General features: G+C 41.0%; 1 protein-coding gene across 1 annotated transcript in view; it reads left to right on the top strand.

Moving 5' to 3' along the window:
* Positions 1-26,512, top strand: part of LOC126412933 (ATP-dependent translocase ABCB1-like) — a 125,180-nt gene that overhangs the window by 18,110 nt on the left and 80,558 nt on the right. The window contains exons 5-7 of the mRNA XM_050082822.1: positions 18,019-18,211; positions 22,743-22,967; positions 23,135-23,260. Of these exons, the coding sequence (XP_049938779.1) occupies positions 18,019-18,211; positions 22,743-22,967; positions 23,135-23,260 (544 nt within the window). The remainder of the gene's footprint in view (positions 1-18,018; positions 18,212-22,742; positions 22,968-23,134; positions 23,261-26,512) is intronic.

Below are 26,512 nucleotides of genomic sequence, written 5' to 3'. Positions count from 1 at the left end.
GTCCAGCCGTCCTGATTTATGTTTTCCACGATTTCCGTAAATCGCCTGTGACGAATGCCGGGATGGTTCCTTTGAAAGGCACAGCCGACTTACTTCCCCGACTTTCCCTAATCCGATGGGACCGATGATAGCTTTTGGTGTGATACCCCAAATCAATCAACCAACCAACCATCGTAACTCCGCCACTAAGGGGACTACGTCTGTCAGTACAGACTTCCCGTTTTGCATTCGTGTATCAACACTTCAGAATCTCGCCTGTAGTCCAGGGGAATACTGGCATTAATGGCATGCTCTAGCCACATATACTTGGCAGACACTAACCAGCCAAAACATTTAGCGCTGCTAGCAGCTCTAGTTATTAGTCTGTTACTAAAGTAAATACGGTACTGATGTTAAGTTGTTCAGTACGGTCTCCTCAGTCACCAACAAAAATATCTGCACTTACACGCGTAACACACTGTAGACGTCTCTTTTTGCCTGTCAAGTGTTCAGGTAAGAATTAAACTACCAAAATCTGTGAACGTTTAACACAGATTACCCATCCTTTCCTGTGGGTACACACGTTTCTTACTGTGGACTCGAGAGTCTGCATCCACTATCCGATTGGATAGGGAAAATTTTCCGGTCTCACTTCTGGAAATTGTCTACGTGTCTACGTGGTTTTTGATCAGAACCTACTATTATCACTTATGGTCTACTCTCTTTCCTGTAGAGGCAGTTTTTTAGAGCACCTTTTGGGAAATTAAAGTGGGAAGCCGTGGTAGGAAGCAACTTTCTACAGAAGACTAAATTAATCCATCGCGGGTAAGTGGTCTCGGTTTATTAAAAGCATTAAAATTGACGCGTTTCATCATAAGCAGTCTTATATTACAGGGTGACCCAAAAGTCCATTAAAATTTTAAAATGCACTAATTCACGGAATAATGTAGATAGAGAGGTCAAAAGCGACACACAGTTCCTAAATGAAATGATGTTTTATTGAAACCAAAAACGAGTATAGAAACTGGCCAACACATGACCCTGGGCAGCAGCACGTCAATGATGCCGCACATAACTGTTGTATAAAATGAGCTGTAGTGCGGGACCGAGTCAGAGGCGCCAGCAATCACGGCATGCCGACTTTACTAGAAAAAGCACCTTCAGTGAAGCTTTTGTAACAAAGTGGAGAATCCAAAACAGCAAATTTACGATTCTATCGCTATAAAAAGGGTATTCAACCGGCTGAAGGTCCTGTGACAAACCTCGGAGTGTTTAGACGATCGGCCCCATAGTGGCCGACCAGACGCTAGTGTTACTGCTGATTTGATAGTTCATGAAGTAATGGTATCTTTAGCGGGTTCAAAAAATGGTTCAAATGGCGCTGGGCACTATGGGACTTAACTTCTGAGGTCCTCAGTCCCCTAGAACTTAGAACTACTTAAACCTAATTAACCTAAGGACATCACACACATCCATGCCCGAGGCAGGATTCGAACCTGCGACCGTAGCGGTCGCGCGGTTCCAGACTGAAGCGCCTAGAACCGCTCGGCCACCCCGGCAGTCTTAGCGGGTTCATCTCTATATGGTGAGTCCAGTGATTGAGAAGCCGACGTGGGACGCAGTACTGTTTGAAGAGCACTAAGGCGTATCCTCCATTGCTATCCGTGCAATATCCACCGCCATCCCGAACTGTCAGCCACCGATTTTGTCACATGAAAAGTATTTGTGGTGAGACACTTCACAGATTACAGCAAGATTACAATTGGTTGTCTAACGTGTTGTGGACCGACAAAATTCCGAGGGTTTTGAACCCACAACTATGCAGAATTTGGGCCACTGAGAACACCAGAACTCTCATGAAAACCCAATTACAGAACTATGAAGTCAGGGTGTAGTGTGGATATGATGTACATTGTCGTCTCGACAGCAGGTATTGTTGATGACTGCAGCAGACAAGTAAAGCAATTGTCATAAGTAACATTGTATTTACAAAAGTCAATTGTTGTGTTAGTTATTGCATTCGTGTAGTATGAAGCGCCATCTGTTGGTCATTTTGTGCACATTTTTTGGTTTTAATAAAACGCCACGTCGTTTCACTCATGATGGTTAATGTTTACCTCTCTACCTGTATTATTACGTGAAGCATTGAATTTTCAAATCATCCTGTGCATTACTATACATTAGTCTATAAAAGTAATGAAAGTGCAGATGTAAACAGAACTATTAAAATTTCGCAGTCACTTTCCTTGTAAACGCGTCTTCTTCATAAGATATGCTTCCACACTGTTCGACAAGTTGATGAAACAAAAGAAAATAAACTGGCATATGTAGTCCTGAGTCAACGTACGAGGAGCACGCGGACGCTTTTCGGATTAATAATTTCGAAAGACGGCCGTAGCCACGCACATCCGTGAAACAGGCCATCCTTTGCTGGGAACAGAAGACGATATATATCGGGAAAAATGAAAATGCATTAAACGATCAGATCACAGGAGATGCAAGCAACTTTGTAGATCACTGATGGAAGCAGTCGTTGGTTACCTATTTTAACTATAGTAATACTGGTTGTATTTCATTCATGAAGAGATTCGAACACCCGAGCTTTCCCTTTGGCTTGTGTACTACTTTTGATCATTGGTGTCTCACTGATTTGTTGACTACGAAGACTAGGAGCTTACGTGCCCGCACGACTACCTGTTGCTGTAACGTTAGTGATACCCAGGACTGTGTGTATGCCGGTTCGTTTTGCTTTTATTTTCTTTATTTTATAGACTGGATGAATGATTTGGGAGCATGTTTTAGGAAGACGCGGTATCAAGGGAAGTGACAACGAAATTTAAAGAAATTGTATATATTTGTTTTTTTTTAATCATTTTACACATCCTTGTACAATAATTCAGATGTTCTAGGTTTGCGCCAGTCAATTTTAATGCTTTTGCACAGCTAAAAGTAGCAGAACATACATTTTAATGTTCGTTTCATTAGCGGGAACCGGCCGGAGTGGCCGTGCGGTTCTAGGCGCTACAGTCTGGAGCCGAGCGACCGCTGCGGTCGCAGGTTCGAATCCTGCCTCGGGTATGGATGTGTATGATGTCCTTAGGCTAGTTAGGTTTAATTAGTTCAAAGTTCTAGGCGACTGATGACCTCAGAAGTTAGGTCGCATAGTGCTCAGAGCCATTTAAACCATTAGCGAGAAGAGGAATTGATCAGTGGTTCAAAATGGCTCTGATCACTATGGGACTTAACATCTAAGGTCATCAGTCCCCTAGAACGTAGAGCTACTTAAATCTAACTAACCTAAGGACATCATACACATCCATGACCGAGGCAGGATTCGAACCGGCGACCGTAGCGGTCGCGCGGAATTGATCAATGAAGTCCCAGCATTTCTGCTCGTTAGGTTGATGTGCTTACTGTGCTGAATGTTAATACGAAATCGTGGAGCGACTAGGAGCTCGGGAAACTTCATCATGTGGTGTTCGAAATCCGTTAACATTTTCATAACTGGGACTTCTTGATGTTTCTGATCAACGTCGCTAATATTCAGAAATGGAAAGGCTACATGAAACTAATGTACTTTTCCTAACCCGTGCGATAAATTCTGCTTACTCATTTCCCGGTTTTCCAGCCGAGTTTAGTGGGTAACTGCGTGTGCGCGCCCAATGCAGTGAGAAACTTGATAACAGAGCGAGCTAGAGTTGGTGTTTCATATAAGTGTCAGAATGGCGAGGCTTAATTGAACTAAATAAATTGTATTTGTTACCGTTGAAAAGTGAATTGTGATGCTTATGATGGATGTGACCCTATTGGTATAAACTATCTGCATATCTTATATAATAATGGTGAGTTTACTGACCGAAGTTGCTACGAAACATCTGGAGATGGTATGTGAACTGTTACTTTGGATACTAGTGGCTGGATCTTGCAGTGTTGCTGAATACAGTAGATACGAGATTAATTATTGGTGCAGAAGTACTGTGTCGCGGGTAAAAGCTAGGCTGGGGACCCGTTTATGTACTCGACCTTAACTGTATAGTATTGGATTAAATTTATCCTTTTCTGCCAGTAAATGATATCCAGTTACACTTCGGAGTTACTCGTCGCTTAATTTGTCCGATACGCCACGAGTGTTTGGACGGCGACACAACAGAGAAGCAGACGAACGTAACGTTTTAATGTCTCTGTGGTATTACGCCTGTGCAATTACGGCTGGTGACAGTGCTGTGTTTCTGTAGCAAGAAGACCAACAGCTGCTTGCCATAAGTACTTGGGAACTACGTTATTTACGTCAGAAGATCCTGACAGTTATGAACTCGTGATCGATTTATCACCTGGCCTGATTATTAGGAGTGGTCTTATCAAAAAAGCGTGGACTTTGTAAGTTCATCCCAAGCGGTATCACTCTTTCGCCAACGTCATAACTTCTTTCATTAACTAGTCGTGGAATGAGGATGTCGTTTATCCTTCCACTGACTTAGTGCCTTTCTCACACTATTTGCTCTGCCTTACGGTCCTCTACAGTCAATATCCTCGGTTTGTTTCACGTCGTCTAGTATCTGATTGCCTGCAGAGTTTTCCTCCTCGTCTGCTACTTGCAGTGCCGTGTTACTAATTCCTAAACAACGCATCAAAGTAAATGTTTTTTTTTAATGAATCAGTTTACCCAGTAAATATTTTAAGGTTTAAACAATTTTGTCATCTCAGACTGCACTTTTTTTAAAAAAAATTTAAATTTCTTTATTTCGTTATTTGCTTGTCCCTATCAGCCCGTGGCTATTATGAAATGCCTCGAAAATCAGAGTTCAGTTCACAGTCATCAGCATTCTCAGGGTCTGTGAACATAACTTTCCACCACAAGGGCTGTATCAGCTATGTGGTGAATGTTGCAGTAGACTGAACTGTGATTTGCGAAGCACTTGATAATAGACACGTTTGGCGTTCTGTAGGTAATCGATAAGTGAGTAATGACATTAAAAAGAAAATTAAACAGGTGTAGCTTCAAAACACTTTTGAATTTCAAAACCTTACCACTCATCATGCCGTCTCAAAAGGACTGTCAGTTAGCCTCCTCTTTACACCCATTCTTCTATAATTATCTATTTGGTACTTTATCTTTCCAGCTAATGCTTCTTTCTGTAGCATCGGACTTAAAACTTGTGTAGTTTACTGTTCTTTGGTATTTACAGTGCCTACACTTGACTTGAACACGGTGCTATATTTGACATGGACAATTTTGAGATCTTCTTTGTCGGTTCATTGCTAATAGATTATACTAGTAAAACTCTTAGGTCATATAAAACTTCCTTTACCTTAGCGAAACTTTCGTCATTCACTTCTGATCAAACAACAGATGATATTGAAGCACTAGATAAAGTGTGCAACTACTATATCTCACTTAATATTGGAAAACATTTTCTCTAATGAAATCTTCTTAGGTTGCCAGTTAACTAAATTCACCTAAAGCTAACGATTCGGAAACACGTCAAAACGTTGTTTCAAGACGAGGCTGTTATTAGCTCGTTGATCCAGGAATGCCGGCCGGAGTGGCCGTGCGGTTCTAGGCGCCACAGTCTGGAGCCGAGCGACCGTTACGGCCGCGGGTTCGAACCCTGCCTCTGGCGTGGATGTGTGTGATGTCCTTAGGTTTACTTAGTCCTAGAAGACTGATTACCTCAGAAGTTAAGTCGCATAGAGCTCAGAGCCATTTGAACCATTTGATCCAGGAATATAACCTACTTGTCAAATTAGTCACGGTACCCTTCGTTCCTTTATACATATGGTAGAAAGAGAGTTCTTTTATGTACATTCCGTACTGCAAACTTGCGACGGAGGCCTTGATTTGAACGGTGACTCACATGCTAAATAATGTATGCAACATTATCCACTTCCTACATGGCGTGTGACATGCTTCCGGAAGATTTGTTTTTATGAAGAGTACTGCCCACAGTGCTTCACTATATCACTCATCTAGTTTAATTACTTCGAGCCTGTGACGGCAAATGTCAAGTATCGATAAGCATCGTACACCTCTTACATTCTTGGCTGGAGCTAACAGATGCTGAACACTTTATATTTAATATAATAAATACAACAGGATGCCACCACATTGGCTGATGGAAAATTCTCTACTTATTTATGGTAACAACAGTCACTTTAACTATAAAATGAAAAATCCGAATAACGCAGATACTATTACGTCTGCGAATATACATTCAGAGGATGAAGATGCCATAGGACCATGGATCAACTACGACACGAAACGGGCCAAATGAAAACACCTGCATACAGTGTTACAAAGACTACTGCCAGTCTGTGCTAACTTCAGGTAGATGGCCACAATGGCTATGCAGATGGGCTCCGCTTATACGTACACAGATTGGTGTAAACAACGGATATGTACCCAAGAACAATCTGCACATTCACAGTGTAATTGGAAACTGACCGTAATTAGGGCAATATCACACATTCTCCAGCAAAAGTCTTAAAATATTGCCAACATGTCACATAACACTTATCTCAAAATGAACAGTGAATTGCTGCCCAAGTCTGATTTCTTTCACCATTCATCACAAATTTGTACCTGTGTAGCCGAGCAGCACTACTCATAGGCACAACGGATACACTGCAAATGATGAATGTGAAACCACTGTGACCTGACCACTGTGTTCTTCAGCAAAGATCTCCCACCAGACTGCGACCTTAGTGCACAGATAGGTGTGTAAAATTCGTAACCAAAAATGAGAAAGGAATGATTTACGTTAAAGCAACAGGAATACATAGGGGTTGGGAAAGAGGTAACGGAATGATCCCTCTACGTTTATTAATAAATATGTAGAATTCACAGAAGAAAGGATCTTTATTAAGGTAGTGTTGGCGGTCAACAACAGTTGAACGCAATCGGACGTACGATGATAAAATGATGGTATTTTAAACACCTACGGTGCACTACAATTAATGGTAGGAAACACACTGATACTACGACTAGTTCGCAGGTGATAATTCTACTTCGGCGGCCCTGTGCATTGCTCTCTATTTTTCGGAATGCCCAATGAAACTCAGGCCAAGAGCAGATATGTAAGGACATAGTCTCAGTTCGAATATAGTAAAATTTCTTGAGACTGAGATGTTTGTCCACGAGTTAGCATGGTTTTAGAAAGCATCGCTCGTGCGAAACTCAGTTTGCCCTTTTGTCACAAGATATACGGAGAACTATGGGTGAAGGGCAAAAGGCAGATTTCGTATTTCTAGATTTCCGGAAAGCATTTGACACGACGCCCCTTGCAGCTGTTAATGAAGGTACAAGCCTGGAATAAACTCACAGATATGTGAGTGGCTCGAAGACTTCTTAAATAATAGCGACCAGTATGTTGTCCTCGACGGCGAGTGGTCATCAGAGACAAGGGTATCGTCAGTAGTGCCCCAGGGAAGTGTGATAAGACCGCTGTTGTTCGCAACGTACACAAATGATTTGGCGGACAGGGTGGGCAACAATCTGCAGTTGTTTGCTGATGATGCCATGGTGTAGGGTAAGGTGTCGATGTTTAGTAACTGTAGGAAGCTACAAGACGACTCAGACAAAATTTCCAGTTGGTGTAATGAATGGCACCTAGCCATAACTGTGTAAAAATGTAAGTTAATGCGAATGAGTAGGAAGAACAAACGTGTAATGTTCGAATAGAGCATTAGTAGTGTCCTGACTGACACAGTGAAGTTGTTTAAAAAGCAAACGTGACGTGGAACGTGCATGTGAAAACGGTGTTAGGGAAGGAAAATGGCCGACTTCGGTTTATTGGGAGAATTTTAGGAAAGGGTGGTTCACCTGTAAAGGAGACCACTTACAGGACCCTGGTGCAAAATATTCTTGAGTACTGCTCGACTGTTTGGGATCCGTACCTGCTCGGACTGAAGGAAGACATCGAAGCAATTCAGAGGCGGGCTGCTAGATTTGTTATCGGTAGGTTATAACAACACGTAAGTGTTATGGGGATGCTTCGGGAACTCAGATGGGAATCCCTGGAGGGAAGGCGGCATTCTTCTCGCGAAACACAACTGAGAAACTTCTGACTGTCGAATGATTCTACTGCTGCCACAATACTACACATCACGAGTAAGGCCCACGGAGATAAGATACAAGAAATCAGGGCTTATACGGAGTCGTACAGACAGTCGTTTTTCCCTTGCTCTATTTGGGAGTGAAACAGGAGGGAAATGAGAAGTAGTGGTACACGGTACCCTCCACCACGCACCGTACGGTGACTTGCAGAGTTTCTATGTAGATGTAGATTAGACGCAGAAAGCCACTATGAAATGGTGCTCTGAACAACATTTACCATCAAAAAGGGCAAGTGTGAATATAAACTATTGAAACACCCATATCCTGCCACACACAGAGGGATCAAAGGTAATATGGAGTAATCTGTCGCCTGAAACTACAGAAAGAACTACTTTCAACAAATGCAAAGAACAGGAAATTAAACTTCTTATGCTAATCGGCCAGAAAACATGGTGACTGGTTGAACTGAGAGATAACACCACGTTTGCTGTGAGATTCTATTAGAAAATATTGTCAATTCTACGAGCTAATAGGTAGAAAGAATGAATCGCGACAAGAGAAGGGAATATCTGGTAAACGTCGGGTGCATTTATACTTGGCATACTGGACAGCTGAAATTTAATTGCAAATGATTAGTGAAGCTCTTGCTGCCGGCCCCAATCAAAGCTACAGTTTGCAATTAATTGGGGGTGCAAAGTATCAGACAAATATTGTGAAATCGATGAAATAGATCGTCAGGTGAAATCAGGTTACTGCTGCCTAACGGCCAGAGGGCGACTACACAAATCTTTTTTTTTTTAACACAGGGTTTGGCTTGTGTACTGTTGCATTGTAGCAACAAAGAAGTATCAGTTAAACATATAGCCTAATTAATGAACAGTCAGTAATTGATAACTTAATTTCACTCATCATAATCTACGTTTTGGAAAGCCGACAACTGTATCGTTCGTGATTTAATAATGAAAATCTGCACTAGATGCTTATTTTTTTCATTCTTAGCTAACATGTCTTGAGAATTTATTCTCATTTTCAAGTAGATTTTCTTACAAAAATATTTCGGTGATGTTTCCATGTGTGGTTTTCTGCCTCTCTTGAAACTTTCGTTGTCTTTTTGAGGATTTTCTGCAGCTGGAAAATCGGACCAATTTATCTGGGAATTTCCTTATATATGCTAATTTTTGAGATGCTGTTTTTGTTTTTCTACTCATAAGCATTGTGCCTGCTCTGTTACACAGAATATCACACGCATGCAAGTCATTATTCACACGGTTTGTTTTCGTAATCAATCATACTACAGAGATATAATGACAGTATGGTTTCAAGAAGAGTTTGTACGTAGTTAGAGACGTTACATTTTTCTGGATTACATTATGTACGTAGAACTGTCAATTTTTGATTTTACCACAGTTGTCTATTGAACTATCGATTATATGTCTGTTTCATTGTAGATGTTGAATAGAGTCTAAGAGGTAATGTACGTCTTCTTCCTTTTCCTTTCTTCCTAGACTAAATCCTGTTTCCTTCAATACCCTTCAGTCTAGCCTGGGGTTGTAGCTTCATCTTTCCCTTGGACGGCCAATATTTCTTTTAGCAGATGGTAATTTATTTCTTACGATTTTCAGAATCCTCTGTTACCCATCCTGTCTATGTTTTCGTTCCATTCATGTTTTCTCTTATGCACTCACTCATTAAAGGAGTCCACCTTACCTCCTTTTTCTAATGCTTTCACTTCTCTGTCTTGCAGTGTCTTTCGTGTAACACCTCGTAGAATTTTCACTATCGTGGTTTCAATAGTAAAAGTATTCATAATTGTGGAAATTAATACAGTTATCATATTCAAGAGAAACCCTTTGAAAAATTAATTACGTCGCTGAGTAGTCTGTGACTGATAATTTTGTCCCCTTATTATCTGTGGTGTACTAAAATTTCCAGCTTCTTCATTAAATCCATTATATGTGGTTTCTGGAAGTTGTGGAGTATCTTGAGAGATTCTTGTATATTTTAATAGGTGTCTAGTGTTTTATATGTGTTGCTATTGCTGATGTGCCAAAATGGTTATATATATAACAGTTGGTGGGTGTCCAGAATTTTTTTATATGTGTTGCTGCTACTGATCTGGCAAAATGGCTAATATATACATATATAACAGTTGTTGAGTTCAGTGAATCTAATCTTACGTTCCTGCTAGTGGCACCCATTCAATATCGTAGAGTATCTTACAATAGTCAACCACTTCCAAAAATCATTACAAAGGATTTAGAGGAACAGGTGGCAAATTTTGTACACCGCAAAAGCAAGAAAAAGAAAATCTCAGTGACAAACTAGATAGCGAATCAGTTAATTTTTTCAAATTTTTCTAATTCATATTTCCATAAATATGTGCAATACCTCATAGACTCTACTCACTATTAACAACAAAACAAAGACATAAGAGATAATTCAGTAGTCAATTTTCGTAAAATGAATTTTATATTTCACAACTTTATGTATATATTGTAATCCACAGAAATGTAACACCTCTGGATGTATAAAAATTATCTGCATAACCAAGCAGTCGTGATATCTCTGTAGGATGTTCGATAACAAAAACAAAAAACAAACAGTGTAAGTGATGATTTGTGCATGTGTTATATTCTGTGTAATGCAGGAGGTAAAATATCTCTAAGTAAAAAATTAAAATTCTATCTCTAATTTTAGCGCATAAAAACTATTTAATAATTCATTTGTCTGCTTTTACGATTGCAATATAGCCTCAAAAAGGCACCTACAGTGGAGGAAAGGCATATAATCACACATGAAAGAATCATAAGCAATATTTAAGCAAAAAAATGCACTTGAAAATGAGAATACATTCTCGAAATGCGTTGTGCTAAATATGAGAAAAGTAATTAACTGGTGCAGGTTTTCATTATTGAAATCAGTGAATAATGTATAGAAGCACACAAATCAGTACGATAATATTAAGTAAAGAAGCTAACGGCTAATCTGTCAGGATATTAATACAGTCCAACGACAGGATTAAAGATCACTAACAGTTTATTCCGATTTAAACACATGTTACATTGAATGGTGGCCTTGCACAGGCTAATACTATATGGAGCGAAACAGATGAAATGTGAACCAGCTAACCCAAGAAGGCAAACATGACGTTTGCAGGTAGTGACCAAAGGCTCTCTGTAGTACATCAGAATACGAACTGAACAAATGTCTAGTGCTCAATAAGTTCATCCAAGTCTGTACGCAATAACCGGAGCACCACAGCACAGATGAGTCACTATTAGCTATTGTTCGAATGTTGTCTAAATTGCAAGTCGATATGCAGCAACATGTCTAAGTCTCCAGATCGAAATAATCCTAACGCCAACCACACTTGCACACGTGTGGCGCTCTTGCCAGTCAGCCTTGCCAAAACCCTTTCCCAACCAACGGCGAACATTGTAAACCACGGAACAAGCTCTGCTTACCTCTTCACCACTTCCCTCATGTGGGCATCTCCTGTCAAGTGAGTATGTGGTAGTTGTACCTTACTTTCAGTGGATATAAGTTTCCAAAATTTTAAATATTTCAGATACACTACATACATAGTTAAACATTCTGCAGGTACATATTACACCATCATATGTTAAACATTGCTGGATAATCAACTTTCAGTTAACATTTCACACACAAGGAAATGGCAAATGCAAGCCAGACATACTACCTAATTTAGATCGCCGCATCCTCATTTTGTTTTTCAAACTCTTATAAATATTGTTTTAAAATTTTTTTACTAAACAAATACAAACAGACTACAACTACAGTATAAATCTTTCATGCTGAAGCTCATGTTTCGTATATCTGTGGAGAACGCTTTGATTTGGTACTTAGTTACTATTTACTAAGTGTTTTATTTCTAACAAATGTCTGTTCTGCACTACAATAAATACACTCATTTTATAACTGATTTTAAGACCGATCATATGGCACATTGTACCCTTTTTTAGCTTGTCTGTAGAATTTGTTCCCACCGTTATAAACTATTTCATTCACAAGTGTTAATGACTTTCAAACTATTTCTTATGGAAATGTGGTGACAATTTTACTGAACCCATCTCTTTATTTGTGACTTCAACGCTGTTTTAGGGTTTGTGTTGCTTAGCTGGACGTGATTTGAGTGTGTGGGTGAATATTTGAAGATTTTATTTTAATGTAGTCATAATCTCGCACTGCTTAGCGTACATAATCACTCAGCGACGCCGGTTAGCCCCGCCGCTGCTGGAATTCCATTCGGTTTCCTCCCGGTGCTCAACTGTTTTTCAACTCACTTCTTCTCCTGCTTTCTGCAGCGACTTGAAACGCGCCCCAGCACTTACGTATCTACCTCATAGGCAGTTTACCTCAGATAGCCTCCTTGTGCCAACTTATCAGCTACATGAAACTCAAATAATTCTCCAGTACTTTAATTTATAGAAAGTGAGGATACTGTAATGATACAAGCTCACTCCAGTGTCCTGGAGGCTCTTCATTCGAGAAACTGGGTCGAGGTACACCGTCCTTTTTGTAAGTAAGAGATGTTCAAACTTTCCAAAGTGAACCCTTATTCAGCCTAAGCAACTCTAATATTATTAGAAACAGGCAGAATAGCAAATAAAGAGATACGCAAATATCAGCCCCTAAAAACATGACTCACTGACGCGTCTGTTGTCTGCTATATGTGGGTAGCCCACTTCCTCCGCCCCCTCTGTCAGTGTGCTGCTTCTCCCTCTGTTCATCCTTCCTTCCTCACCTCCTCTTTTATCAAACCCCATCTCCTCCTCCCCGCTCTGTCAGTATCCTCAAGGCCTCTCTCCCGGTCCTTCTTTTTCACTTTTCTTTCTCTGTCCATGTCCTCCTCTCTCTTCTCTTTATCCATCAGCTCATCTTCCCTTTCTTTGTCTATTTCCTACTCCCCCCACCGAGTGGTGACGTATTCCTTCCCTCTCTACCTATCTCTTCATTTTCCTACCTCTCTCATTTCCTCCTCTTTTCTTTCTCTGTTCATCTCCTTGTCTCTCTTCTCTCTGTCCATTTTCCCAGCTCCCTCTCTCTGTCAATTTCCAATTCCCCTCTATCTGTGCTCAATTCTTCTTTCCCCCTCACTCTCTATCCACCTACGCCTCGAGCCTTCTGTCCTCATGTTAACATTATTACGCTCATCCCAACAGGAAGCTGATAGTTCTCATTCCATAGTATTACTTTCCAGATTGTAACTAACGTGTGTACCTAATTTATTTGAAATCGGTCCAGGGCTTTAGGATGAGCCATTTACAACTGGCTTTGTCGGTTTACACATATGTAAATACGTTTCACATATATTTAAGGTATTTCACAGTTATTGGTACACATACTTCACCTGCATCTCTAGGGAATTTCGCGCTACAGTTTCATGTCCCCTGAACTATGTATTGTACAGTAACATAATTTTGCAGATACATCTAGGGGTGTATTTAGCTTCTATTGAAAGTCGCGAGGTCTATCTTCTTATCTCGTGTTTTCTACTGAATATCTCGTGCTTGTACTCTTGTTAGCTTTACTATTACAGAAATCGTATGAACTTGATTTTTTTTTTTAAATTGGTCCTGTGCGCAACAAGTAACTTACTTGGTATTTCTGCTCCCACTGCTCGATCTGCTGCATTCCATTATTCAACAGAAACATAAAAAACCTAATATTCACGCTGAGTGTAATGCATGTTCTGTATGGCGGCTCCTGCTGTTGCTGCGGCTGCTGCTGCTTACTACAACTACATATAATTTAAGAGAAGGGGTTTGGTCAAATGTAAACTCGATAAATGATAACCCAAACAAGTAATTCCTTCCATCAAAAACTAAACTCTGAAAGCGATTCTTTTTCATTCAATTTTCAAAACGCTAGAAGCTCTTTGAACATAATTCCAATGACTCGACATGTTTCACTAATTCGTCTACTTGCAGTTCTTGTTGTGACGTCCGTCGTTTCACTTCAACAATATCAACATTTTGTACGTGATCGAGATACAAGATTATTAATATCTGCTTAGAATTCTTCACGTATCTGAGTTTTCAACTGACTGGTCATTTCTTCAAATTTACGATTTAAATTGTCATTCTCCTCACCCCAAAACAATGTTAGGTTCTCGTTAATTTCGTTCTGGAGTGATTTGAAATTCTTTGCATTATTGTTGTTAAATTCAGTGAGTTTACTCTTTTGTCTGTCATACAATTCATTGAGTTTACTCAGTAATAATTGTAAAACATCATTACTGAGGGCAGGGAGTACAACGTTACTCTTCTCTGTTAAAGCAGAAGCAGTAACTGCATTTCCACTAACAGAAGGAAAGGCAAAATTACTCTGCTCTATCGGAGTGGCAACGAGACCTGAATTTCCACGGAAAGTGGGGAAAACAAAATTACTCTGCACTTCTGAGGCGGAAGCAACGCTGGAACTTCTCATAATGAGTTCGGGTTGCGTCACTGTATTGTCATGTCGTAAGTTGCGTGTAGCACACAGTTGTTCATCACGCATTGTTGGCCAATGATCGCCTACATTCCGATTCTCCGCAGTATTTTCGAAAATTCCAGGATCTCAATATTCTAAAAAGAATTTTATACTCTCTGTTCCGAATTTTCGGAAACTGCGTTTGAAATCGCTTCTACATTCATGTTCGGAACCGTATCTACGTTCGCGTTTGCAGTAGCATCTGCATTCTTTTCCATTTTCTTTTGTGCTCGCGTAATCATTGTCGCAATACGAACGAATACATGTCACTGAAATACACCGCTAACCTAAAAATAGCACTGTTCAATTAACTATTACACAATGAACCAATAAATTCAAACGCAAAACTGCTGAAATAAAGTTTTGTCTTACTACAAGGCAGTGCGCAAGCGATTAAAGTGCTGTGCCGCCAGTAATGATTACTGTTGCGTAAGCTTGCAGTTGGCAGTAGACAGACGAAGCATATCTAACTATGACTCATCCAAAAAAAAAAAGAAGTATCCTGGCAGGCATGTCGACAGGTGAAAGTCGCGAGCTCTATCTTCTTATCTCGTCTTTTCTACTGAAAATCTCGTTCTTGTACTATTGTTAACTTTACTATTATAGAGATCGCCTTGACTTAATTTTTTTATTGGTCCTGTGCGCAACAAATAACTTACTTGGTCTTTCTGCTCCCACTGCTTAATCTGCTGAATTCATTATTTAACAGAAACATAAAAAAACCTATTATTCACGCTGAGTGTAATGCATGTTCCGTATGGAGGCTCCCGCTGTGACTGCGACTGCTGCTGCTTACTACAACTACATACAATTCAAGAGAAAGGGTTTGGTCAAATCTAAACTCGATAAATGATAACCCAAACAAGTAATTCCTTGTTTCAAAAACTATATTCTGAAAGCGATTCATTCTCATTCAATTAACAAAACGCTAGAAACTCTTTGAACAATCGCTTCGTATGTAAAAATGCCTCCAGTGGCATTAAAGCAATATTACAAATTAATCAAACTCTTGAGACAGACTGAAATACTTTTCAATTAAATAATAGTGAAACAATTCCCTGACAATTACAAAAGAAATCAATAACAAAAATCAATACTTAATCTATTTACCCAACAATGGTTTCCCTTAAGAATTCAACTCCTATCATGATCAAAATTACCGTCTGCTGCTACGCACATACACAAACCCTCTTCTTTAAACTAATAAGCGCGCTGCAAATTATAAAAAACATCAACTCAGTACCAAATCCTGTGTCGCTGCTGGCGGACACGGCAGTACGGCAGCTCGGCGATGACCCCTCGCCCAACACACGTGCGCACCACAGCAGGTAGGCTCCTACACTGGCTTCCAAACTGCCACTCATTAATCCGTGCACTGCGAAGCGCGACAACAATATCTTAGATTCCAGAGAATGTGTATGCGCGCTGTAGCCAACCTTAAATCCTAAGAGAATATTGACAACTCTCACAATCTGTGAGGTGTGTTGTGAATAGAATTAGTAGTAATGGAGTAATAAATTAAAACATCATCCATGACGTGGTAGTTTTTCACGCATATCGTTGTTAATGACGTTATATGTACTGAACCATTTGTCTAAGAGTGATATATTTTTGTGGTACATTCAGCGGCGTATATGGATAGTGTTTGCTAAATATGTTGTGAATAGAGTTTGTAGCAAAGGAGTAGTAAACTAAACGTCCTGCATGATGCAACAGTTGCTCAAGCATTTCGATGTTTATGACATCGTACCTTCTGAACAGTGTGTCTCAGAAATGATGTAATTTTTCTGCTACATTGGGTGATATATGTGGATAATATCTGAAAAATGTGTAGCGAATACAATTAGTAGTAAAGATGTAATAAATTGAAATGTCATACTTCACGTGGCAGATTTACTGAATGGACAGTGAGAATGTCGTAAGCGATGAACTCTCGTCCTTTCATCATTTGGTGGTGGTTATCCGGGAGTAGAAGTTTCTTAAAGATTTGAAATTATGTGTAAAGTATATTCGAACCTATGTGCTGCCATTCTCAAAAACTGGGTGACTAAAGTAAGTGTGTTAGCGCGTTGTGGGCTACACTTCTTTTCCACTCATACAGTTCACCTCTCCATCCCACCTCTTTGAAACGTAGGTGGTTTTTACCGTCACAGTGATGATTTCCAGACAATAAGTGATGTGTGCTCCAAGTTTGATGAATTCGGTAGCGTGGTTTTGGAGAAGATGTTGGGTTTACGTACATATATATTCACATACATGCATCCATTTTTATAAATTATACGTCTTTGTCTGCTACGACAAGATGTTAAAGAACTAATATCCAACACTCAGCATTTACCGATGCATGAACATGACCAATGAGTGAAAATTAGCCAATTTAAAGCATTTCCTTTGAAAACCGACACTGTGGAACGGGGAGTTGCCAATAACAGTATATGACGAAGTTTGACATATATGAGTTTCACAACGATTTTCAGTGCGTTAAACCATTCAAAAATTGAGCGAAGCTCAACCAACTGTTAGACGATATACGGTAGTTACTGGGGGACAGAGTAAAACAGGAAAAAGAATATAGGAACAAACCGGAGTAAAAGACGTAATTATTGTGGTCATTAAAATAAAATGAAGATGGTCTGAACATGTAGCTTGCCTAGAGGGTACAAGATGTACAAATGAAGTTCCAAGAGATATGAAAAAACCGAGTGATGACGTAGTAGGAGGTGAATGGATAACATTGGCCAAGATTCTGGAGCAACATGTAACTGAAGGCCACTACTCATTAAGAAGACTGGGCTCGGAATTAGTCCAGCAGAGGACGAAAGTTTCCTTATTAGGATAATGACAATTATGTTACCATCCAGAACTAGTAGCAAACTTAGGGGCTTATTGAATCACAAGCAATAAATGACTGTGCCATCGTATGAGAAACAAATTTGCAGAGTGTGATTACAATCTGTTGGCACTTCCTGTGAACAACTGAGGGTGTAAGGTTAAACTACTCGTGTGCCTGTGCGCTCAACCTATATTTCAATTTCCGAATATCAGACTCTACAACTCAAGTGAACGATGCCTCTCCTCGATTCTCCCGAATTGACTCTCTTCGGAGTCTAACCGCGCTGTGCTGGTCAACTGCACCATCTCTTTTACATGAAGTTATAAGCTATGCGCAGATGACTTACACTTTGCCACGTTATTCTTATTTTCGTCTTTCGTCCTTCACACACAGATGCAAGTGTTTGCCGCGCAGGGTAGTCGTGCGGTCTAGGGCGCGTTGTTACGGATTGCGCTGCTACCCCCGTCGGAGGTTCGACTCGACTCCTCCCTCGAGCATGGATGTGTGTGTTGGCCTTAGTCTAAATTAGTTTAAGATAAATTAAGTAGTGTGTAAGCCTATGGACCGATGACCTCCGCAGTTTGGTCCCATAGTCCTTGCCACAAATTTCCAAGCAAGTGTACTACCTAATTGCTCTCGTCTCTTCGATTTGTTACAGGTACGAGAAGAATCTTCTGTCAGCCAAAAACCTGAACGTGAAACGGAATTTATTAACTGGGCTCGCGTTCGGCATCCTTTGGTTCTTCATCTACGCTAGCTACGCCCTGGCTTTCTGGTACGGTGTAACTCTTATCATCAGGGATATGGACAAAACGGAGGGCCAGATCTACGATGCTGCAACCATGATCACAGTGAGTACTACCACATTCAAGTTACATGTCTTAGTAACAACGAAGTTTAGAAACATCAGTGATCATAAAGTGTATGGTGAGATAGAGGGTCGAAACGCCTATGTATATTTACCAAGTTTCGGAGCACCTAAATTGTCTGCTTGCAACAAGAAAAAGAATGGCGTGAGAGAGTTCGTAAATGCGTGGACGTTACAGAGAGCGTACAACATTGCTAACTAGCCATTCCACTGACGCTTTTGCTGCTATTACGGTTTCATTCTCTAATTACACACTAAAATTATCAGTCCACAATATTTTTGCTTCGTGAAACACTGTCCCACAAAACAAAGGTTTCGTATTAACTTACATGTCTTACTTTAACTGAAATTTCTTTTCGCAAAGTAGCTGTTTTAATTAACACTTTCAGATGTCTAGCTGTATACAAGCTCTATGACAGTTTCTCGAAACATAAATTCACGGAAACAACTCATTGTCAGGCGGGATAGTTTTATGTAGCTACTTCTAGCGCCAACTCATTAAACACCTACAACGAACTGACGAGCAACATTCTGTCGGTTCACTTCATACTGCAGCCATACATGAAAAGTGCCCCCCCGAGACGACATATTTGGACACGTTCCTAAAATCAGCTTCCACACAGTTTGGCGCACAAGCGAGTAAGTAAATTTGTATTAGCGAATGATAATGCTGTTCTTGTTTCTGCTATGCAAAACATCTCTTTATAAATATCTTTAATTATTCATAACATTAATTGTTATAAAACATTAATTTCAATTTATTAGCATTTATTACAACTTATTTTAATTGTTTTATTGGGTGATTTATTAAAGTATTTAGCCTGATAACAAGAAGACTTTCAGGCACAGTCTCACATCGGAACAGGGTTTTACGCATTCTATCACTCTTTACTTAAATAATGGTATTAACTATAATATAATGAGCAGTAGTAATAGGAGTTAAATAATGACTTGAGACATGGATTATGTAAATCGTAACGACATTAGGGATAATAGTGCTTGCTAGTATACTAACCGTGTTTCCTCATCTTGTAATGTTATTTTATATATGTTAAGCGTTTTTGTAGGTAATGTTTATTCCACAGATGTGAAAGTGCTGTTAAAATTCATGGATTGAGAGCTATTATTTTTCTAATTAATAGAACAGGTTACTCTTCTTAACTTCAATGAAGTACGACAGGAGTCTTCGGTTTGTACATGAATAGGTCCTCGGATTTTCATTATAAGTAAAGACACAATTTTTAAAATTTCACACGTTGATTCATCTTTCTTTTAAATTGTCCGTAACGAATTATATGATTATACTTCCCTCTCCTTGGGATCACAAATGACAATTTTGCAACAAAATTATGGTCACACAAGAGATGTTCACTTTTGCGCAGTTTCTGAGAACGAAAACACTCAATTCTGGAAATACAAAACAATGATGTGCCTCGCTCAAAATAAATTTGATGTCAACTAACAACAATATGCCGCGTACTTAGAGCTATAGCTTATCTCAGCCCGGTTTCCAGAAGTTATATTATTCTGGAGATTGTATTGTCAAATTAAATTTTATCATAACATCCGGTTTTGCAAACTGTTAACATTTTTACGATTACATAACTCCGAGAATCGAAATATCAAGAAAAGATATTTTTGTACTTCTGAATTAACATTTAGAACTTCGAAGATATGCCACATCAGAATTTTTGTCTACATATAAATACACGGTATTTTCGTACGAAGTGAAGTTGTTTCTCAGGCAGTCAACTTTGTTTTTGAAATAAAATAACGTCTATCTAATGCACAACATATGATACAGGATAATTCCGAAGTAACTATAGTCACTTTGGTTTTAATGTATGTATCAAAATAAGAGTAAAATGTTAAATAAACTTTTGCCTGAAACTACTTTATTTCTGAGCTGGTGGTAGGCATTACATCGTGGGCCAATACCGGCTTCTAACGTGTCGTGTTCGCCTGCATATCGATTGATGCTGTTTTGTCGACGGTGCACCCGTACATGTCAGTCGAGAGGCAACAGAGTATCTCAAAGTGGCTTATCTCGATAAGTAGACAGGCCGCGCATGACCAGCTGCATGACCCACCAGATCGCCGTATCTTAATCCTCTGCACCTCTGTCGTCTCAGGTAGCTCGTGTATGGTGTCGCAACTCAGAATGTAACACAACTACAGCGGCGAATTGAAAATAACTATGCAACTGTCAGAATGAGATGAATAGAGCTTGCAATACTCCAAGAGTTGTAAGACGTTGAGCACGTCACTGTCTTCGTCTACGTGGACATCTTTTTTAAAATGTCCTGGGTAAATCTACGGTAGGTAGTTGAGCTGAATTTTGGATCCCTTCATGTCATTGCTTTGTGTTGTGGGTCAGCGTTTGGGGGATCTTTTGCTGTGCGTGGGTTGGTGGATATGTGCCCCTACCGTTGAGGGATGTTCTGCTGTGCGTAGATTGGTGGATATCTACTCCACTGCATAACTTTACTCCTACTTTGGTGCATACCCCTAAATCCACGAAATGTGTACACCTACTTTTGGATCTCTGTGTACTTTCGCATCACAATAATCAAATTTGGAAAATGCACAATCCCACATGACACTTGTTATAAAATACATCGAAAAAAGTTAAATAGGATTAAATATCTCATAGATACAAATTCTTCTGGAATACAGGCTATTTTTACTTGTAAATTGAAATGCACAGCATGACCAAATTATCTTAATGTTTCCACATTAAAACTTGAAAAAAAACCTGTTGGTCAATTACATGCGAATAGAAAATCAATAATTCGAAAATCCATCGTTGTATTGCCTACTTATGAAAAAGTCATAAATCCCGTAATTAACGATCGATATCGGAGTAAATGTTATTTTTATGCTACGAACTACGTATTTACAGTAATATCAGAATTACAGTACTACTGCTGATAATAGTAGTCAGTAGACAACAGAAATGTTTTCATGGGTGTACAAAATTAAGATATTAAAACGTATTTCGGTCAAAGCGATGGACACTCGGCTATACGGCTCGAATGTAGACATATGGAATTGAGAAGTATCGAATGGGAACTGAGGATACTTAGTAGTAACGGAGTAAGGCGTGTGTTAGAAAAAAAAACTGACAATATTTCTGTTTTTAGGCGCTATCTCATTAGCTATGTTTTCAATCCTTTAAAATGATACAGACTGACTTAGTCGGGGAGATAATTCCGAAAACGGTACTGAGAGTAGTATGTTCTTACGTGAACAATTCTTCTCTTAAGGTGTCGTGATGGGAATGCTAATTTCGAGAAGAGAGGAGACAGACTGCAGGCGGTGACAGGTGGAAACTTCTACGCTGGTGTCCTAATAGATTAAAAAGATGACATTATGATCAACTTTGAGAATCTCTACACATAGTTCCTGTCGTACTTCCTTGAAATAATGTTTTCGGTAGATATCCTTTGCTTGTAGAGTAATTTAAGAGACTGGTAATGGCCTGCCGTTTATTCCCAACTGGGCTTTGAAAGAACAGTGACTCTATGATAGGCCGGGTCTCAAACAGCCTGCTCTACCTCTTGGAGCGGGGAACGAAATAGCACAAAATGTTCAAATGTGTGTGAAATCTTGTGGGACTTAACTGTTAAGGTTGTCAGTCCCTAAGCTTGCACACTACTTAATCTAAATTATCCTAAGGACAAACACACACACACCCATGCCTGAGGGAGGACTCGAACGTCCGGTGGCACCAGCCGCACAGTCCATGACTGCAGCGCCCTAGACCGCTGGGCTAATCCCGCGAGGCGAAACAGCACAAGTTCAGTAGATACAATACATATACTTTGTCAGACACATAGATTTACTGCTCCAAAGGTTCAACAGCAGATCTATGGCAAGAGTTCTTCAACCTGACAAACGTTTATCATATCCCTAACTGAATGTGACGGATGTAGAATTAATTATTAAGTTTTTGTAGTGACCTATGTCATCGCATTTCTACCATATTCAGAAAAAAGCTTATGAAGCGGTGGGGATTCCTCACAGTAGAAACACGCAACAAGACTACCAACGACACTCAATCAGTCGCCAGAAATCTTATGCCAAAAGGACAGAGTGGTTCATTTAATTACTTCCAAATACCTTAATTCACTCAAAAGACTTGCTTCGACGTAGTGCAGTATAGGAAAGCGAGATTCTGAGAAACGCCTGTTAGATACATCGAGGAACAACGATTACTGTAAAATGGAGCCCTTTATTTGATCATAGAAGGAATTTCATCGTCCAGTAAGGCTGATAATATTGGGAGTAGCTTCGAGGATTTTGGACGGATATTTTTATCTTAGGTTCTTCGTTGAATTAAAACTCTAACAGCATCATCTACAGCTATCTTGTACGTCTGTTTCATATTTCTGTGATATATTGTTTCTTACAGTTTGACTTCACAAAGACTATAGCTGGAATTCATTGGCTGCAACTTCATTTATTGGCTTCTTCCGTGTCATGTTCTAATAACTCCTTTTCTGTCACTACAGGTATTCATGGGCGTGATGACAGGCTCGATGTCGTTAGGGATGGCTTCGCCATTCATCGAGGCCTTCTCTATAGCCAGAGGTGCGGCCGCTAAGGTATACTCCGTTATCGACCGCGAGTCTCTCATTGACAGCATGTCCGAAGAAGGCAAGCGACCGGAGAAAATAGAAGGCTCCATCAACTTCAGGAATGTCCACTTCGAGTACCCATCCCGCAAGGGTGTGAAGGTTATTACATTCCAAACACTCTGTTAGTACATTAAAATGTGTCCGAATGTACAGGATAGTACATACTACCCTATTTATACTGAATGTTTCATTTTATAAATATTCATCGCTATAGTTTAGCAAATATACATCTAATATTCTCCCTTACCTTCACACTGTTCTTTCAGATTTTGAAAGGGCTGAACCTTAGCATCAAAGGCGGTGAGACGGTTGCTCTGGTCGGTAGTTCAGGCTGTGGAAAGTCTACTTGCATACAACTTATACAACGATTCTACGACCCTCTAGACGGAGCGGTAAGTATCTACAGCGCTGACAAAGAAAAGTGATCTATTGCTGAAATTACACTCCTGGAAATTGAAATAAGAACACAGTGAATTCATTGTCCCAGGAAGGGGAAACTTTATTGACACATTCCTGGGGTCAGATACATCACATGATCACACTGACAGAACCACAGGCACATAGACACAGGCAACAGAGCATGCACAATGTCGGCACTAGTACAGTGTATATCCACCTTTCGCAGCAATGCAGGCTGCTATTCTCCCATGGAGACGATCGTAGAGATGCTGGATGTAGTCCTGTGGAACGGCTTGCATGCCATTTCCACCTGGCGCCTCAGTTGGACCAGCGTTCGTGCTGGACGTGCAGACCGCGTGAGACGACGCTTCATCCAGTCCCAAACATGCTCAATGGGGGACAGACCCGGAGATCTTGCTGGCCAGGGTAGTTGACTTACACCTTCTAGAGCACGTTGGGTGGCACGGGATACATGCGGACGTGCATTGTCCTGTTGGAACAGCAAGTTCCCTTGCCCGTCTAGGAATGGTAGAACGATGGGTTCGATGACGGTTTGGATGTACCGTGCACTATTCAGTGTCCACTCGACGATCACCAGTGGTGTACGGCCAGTGTAGGAGATCGCTCCCCACACCATGATGCCGGGTGTTGGCCCTGTGTGCCTCGGTCGTATGCAGTCCTGATTGTGGCGCTCACCTGCACGGCGCCAAACACGCATACGACCATCATTGGCACCAAGGCAGAAGCGACTCTCATCGATGAAGACGACACGTCTCCATTCGTCCCTCCATTCACGCCTGTCGCGACACCACTGGAGGCGGGCTGCACGATGTTGGGGCGTGAGCGGAAGACGGCCTAACGGTGTGCGGGACCGTAGCCCAGCTTCATGGAGACGGTTGCGAATGGTCCTCGCCGATACCCCAGGAGCAACAGTGTCCCTAATTTGCTGGGAAGTGGCGGTGCGGTCCCCTACGGCACTGCGTAGGATCCTACGGTCTTGGCGTGCATCCGTGCGTCGCTGCGGTCCGGTCCCAGGTCGACGGGCACGTGCACCTTCCGCCGACCACTGGCGACAACATCGATGCACTGTGGAGACCTCACGCCCCACGTGTTGAGCAATTCGGCGGTACGTCCACCCGGCCTCCCGCATGCCCACTATACGCCCTCGCTCAAAGTCCGTCAACTGCACATACGGTTCACGTCCACGCTGTCGCGGCATGCTACCAGTGTTAAAGACTGCGATGGAGCTCCGTATGCCACGGCAAACTGGCTGACACTGACGGCGGCGGTGCACAAATGCTGCGCAGCTAGCGCCATTCGACGGCCAACACCGCGGTTCCTGGTGTGTCCGCTGTGCCGTGCGTGTGATCATTGCTTGTACAGCCCGCTCGCAGTGTCCGGAGCAAGTATGGTGGGTCTGACACCCCGGTGTCAATGTGTTCTGTTTTCCATTTCCAGGATTGTATATTGTTCTGAATTGCTTTATTCATTATGCTCCCAGCAATGCCCTGCTATGGCTCAGTCTGGTTAAATCCCTAAGAAAGAAAAGACAGCAGACCTTTATAATATGAAAGGGCTTTGAATATACGTTTTACTCTCCTTCTCTGGCCTCTCTCTGTCCATGTCCACCTCTTCCTCGTCTGTTCATCCCTTTCTCTTCCGTCTCTCCCCATCTCTTCTTGCCCCCTCTCGCTTTCCATCTCCTTCTTTCCGTTCCCTTTCTGTATTTCCTCCCACGTCTCTGTTCAACTCCGTCTCCTCCTTTAAAATTAGAAATAAATGTCGATCAAGAAATTTTCGAAATTTTTTCGGACAATGTTTCCATTCGTCCTAGCTTTTATTAGAAAAACGTGTACACATTTTAAATAAATCTGTCAAGTAATTTCTTGAGACTTTTAGTAACAGTGGTTCCCTTTGTATATCACATATATATTTAGACACTGTCCAAATGAAACATATATATAGCCTAACGTGCTTCTGAATTAAAATTACACTATCATGTAAAATTTGAAAGAAAGCAGTCAAAATTTTTCGTAGATATTTGTTAATGATGTTCCCCTTTATACACTGAAGAGCGAAAGAAGTGCATGTGTCTAATATTGTGTAGGCCTCCCACGAGCAAGGAGAGGTGTCGCGACGCGACGTGGAGAGGGCCCGACTAGTTTCTGAAGTAGTGCTGCAGAGAATTGACACCATGAATCCAGCAGGGCTGTCCATAAATCCGTAAGAGTACGAGGGGATGAAGATCTCTTCTGAGCAGCAAGTTGCAAGGCGTCTCACATATTCTCAATAATGTTCTTGTTTCGGGAGTTTGGTGGCCAGTGGAAGTGTTTAAACTCTTAAGAGTTGTACCTGTGGTGTGTCGCCTTGTCCTGCTGAAACTGCGCAAGCCGGACGGAGTGGTCGTGCGGTTCTAGACGCTAAAGTCTGGAACCGAGCGACCACTACGGTGGCAGGTTCCAATCCTGCCTCGGGCATGGATGTGTGTGATGTCCCTAGGTTAGTTAGGTTTAAGTAGTTCTAAGTTCTAGGCGACTGATGACCTCAGAAGTTAAGACGCATAGTGCTCAGAGCCATTTGAAGCATTTGAAACTGCGCAAGTCCATCGGAATGCACAATGGACACGAATGTATGCAGGTGATCTGACAGGATGCTTACGCACGTGTCACCTGTCAGAGTCGTATCTAGACATATCAGCGGTCCCATATCACTGCAACTGCACACACCCCAGAGCATTACAGAGCCTCCACCAGCTTGAACACTCCGCTGTTGACATGCAGGGTCCATGGATACATGGTGTTGCCTGCATACCCGTACACGCCCATCCGCTCGATACAATTTGAAACGGGACTCGTCTGATTAGACACCATGTTTCCAGTCATCAACAGTCCAATGTCGGTACTGACGGCCAGAGTCGAGGCGTAAAGCTTTCCGTCACGCAGTCATCAAAGGTACACGAATGTGTCTTCGACTCAGAAAGGCTATATCGACGACGTTTCGTTGAATGGTTCACACGCTGACACTTCCTGATGGCGTAGTATTGAAATCTGCAGCAATTTGCGGAAATGTTAACTTCTGCCACGTTGAACGATTCTCTTCAGTGGTCATTGATCACTTTCTTGCAGGGCCTTTTTCCGGCAGCTGTGATGTCGGAAATTTGATGTTTTAACGGATTCTTGATATTCACGATACACTCGTGAAATGCTCCTTCGTAGCAGCTGTGTCGACAAAAACACCACGTTTAA

Source organism: Schistocerca serialis, chromosome 7 (genome assembly GCF_023864345.2).
Source record: "Schistocerca serialis cubense isolate TAMUIC-IGC-003099 chromosome 7, iqSchSeri2.2, whole genome shotgun sequence".
In the NCBI taxonomy this organism is placed as follows: Eukaryota; Metazoa; Arthropoda; class Insecta; order Orthoptera; family Acrididae; genus Schistocerca; species Schistocerca serialis.
This window is presented reverse-complemented; position numbering and strand designations above follow the sequence as displayed.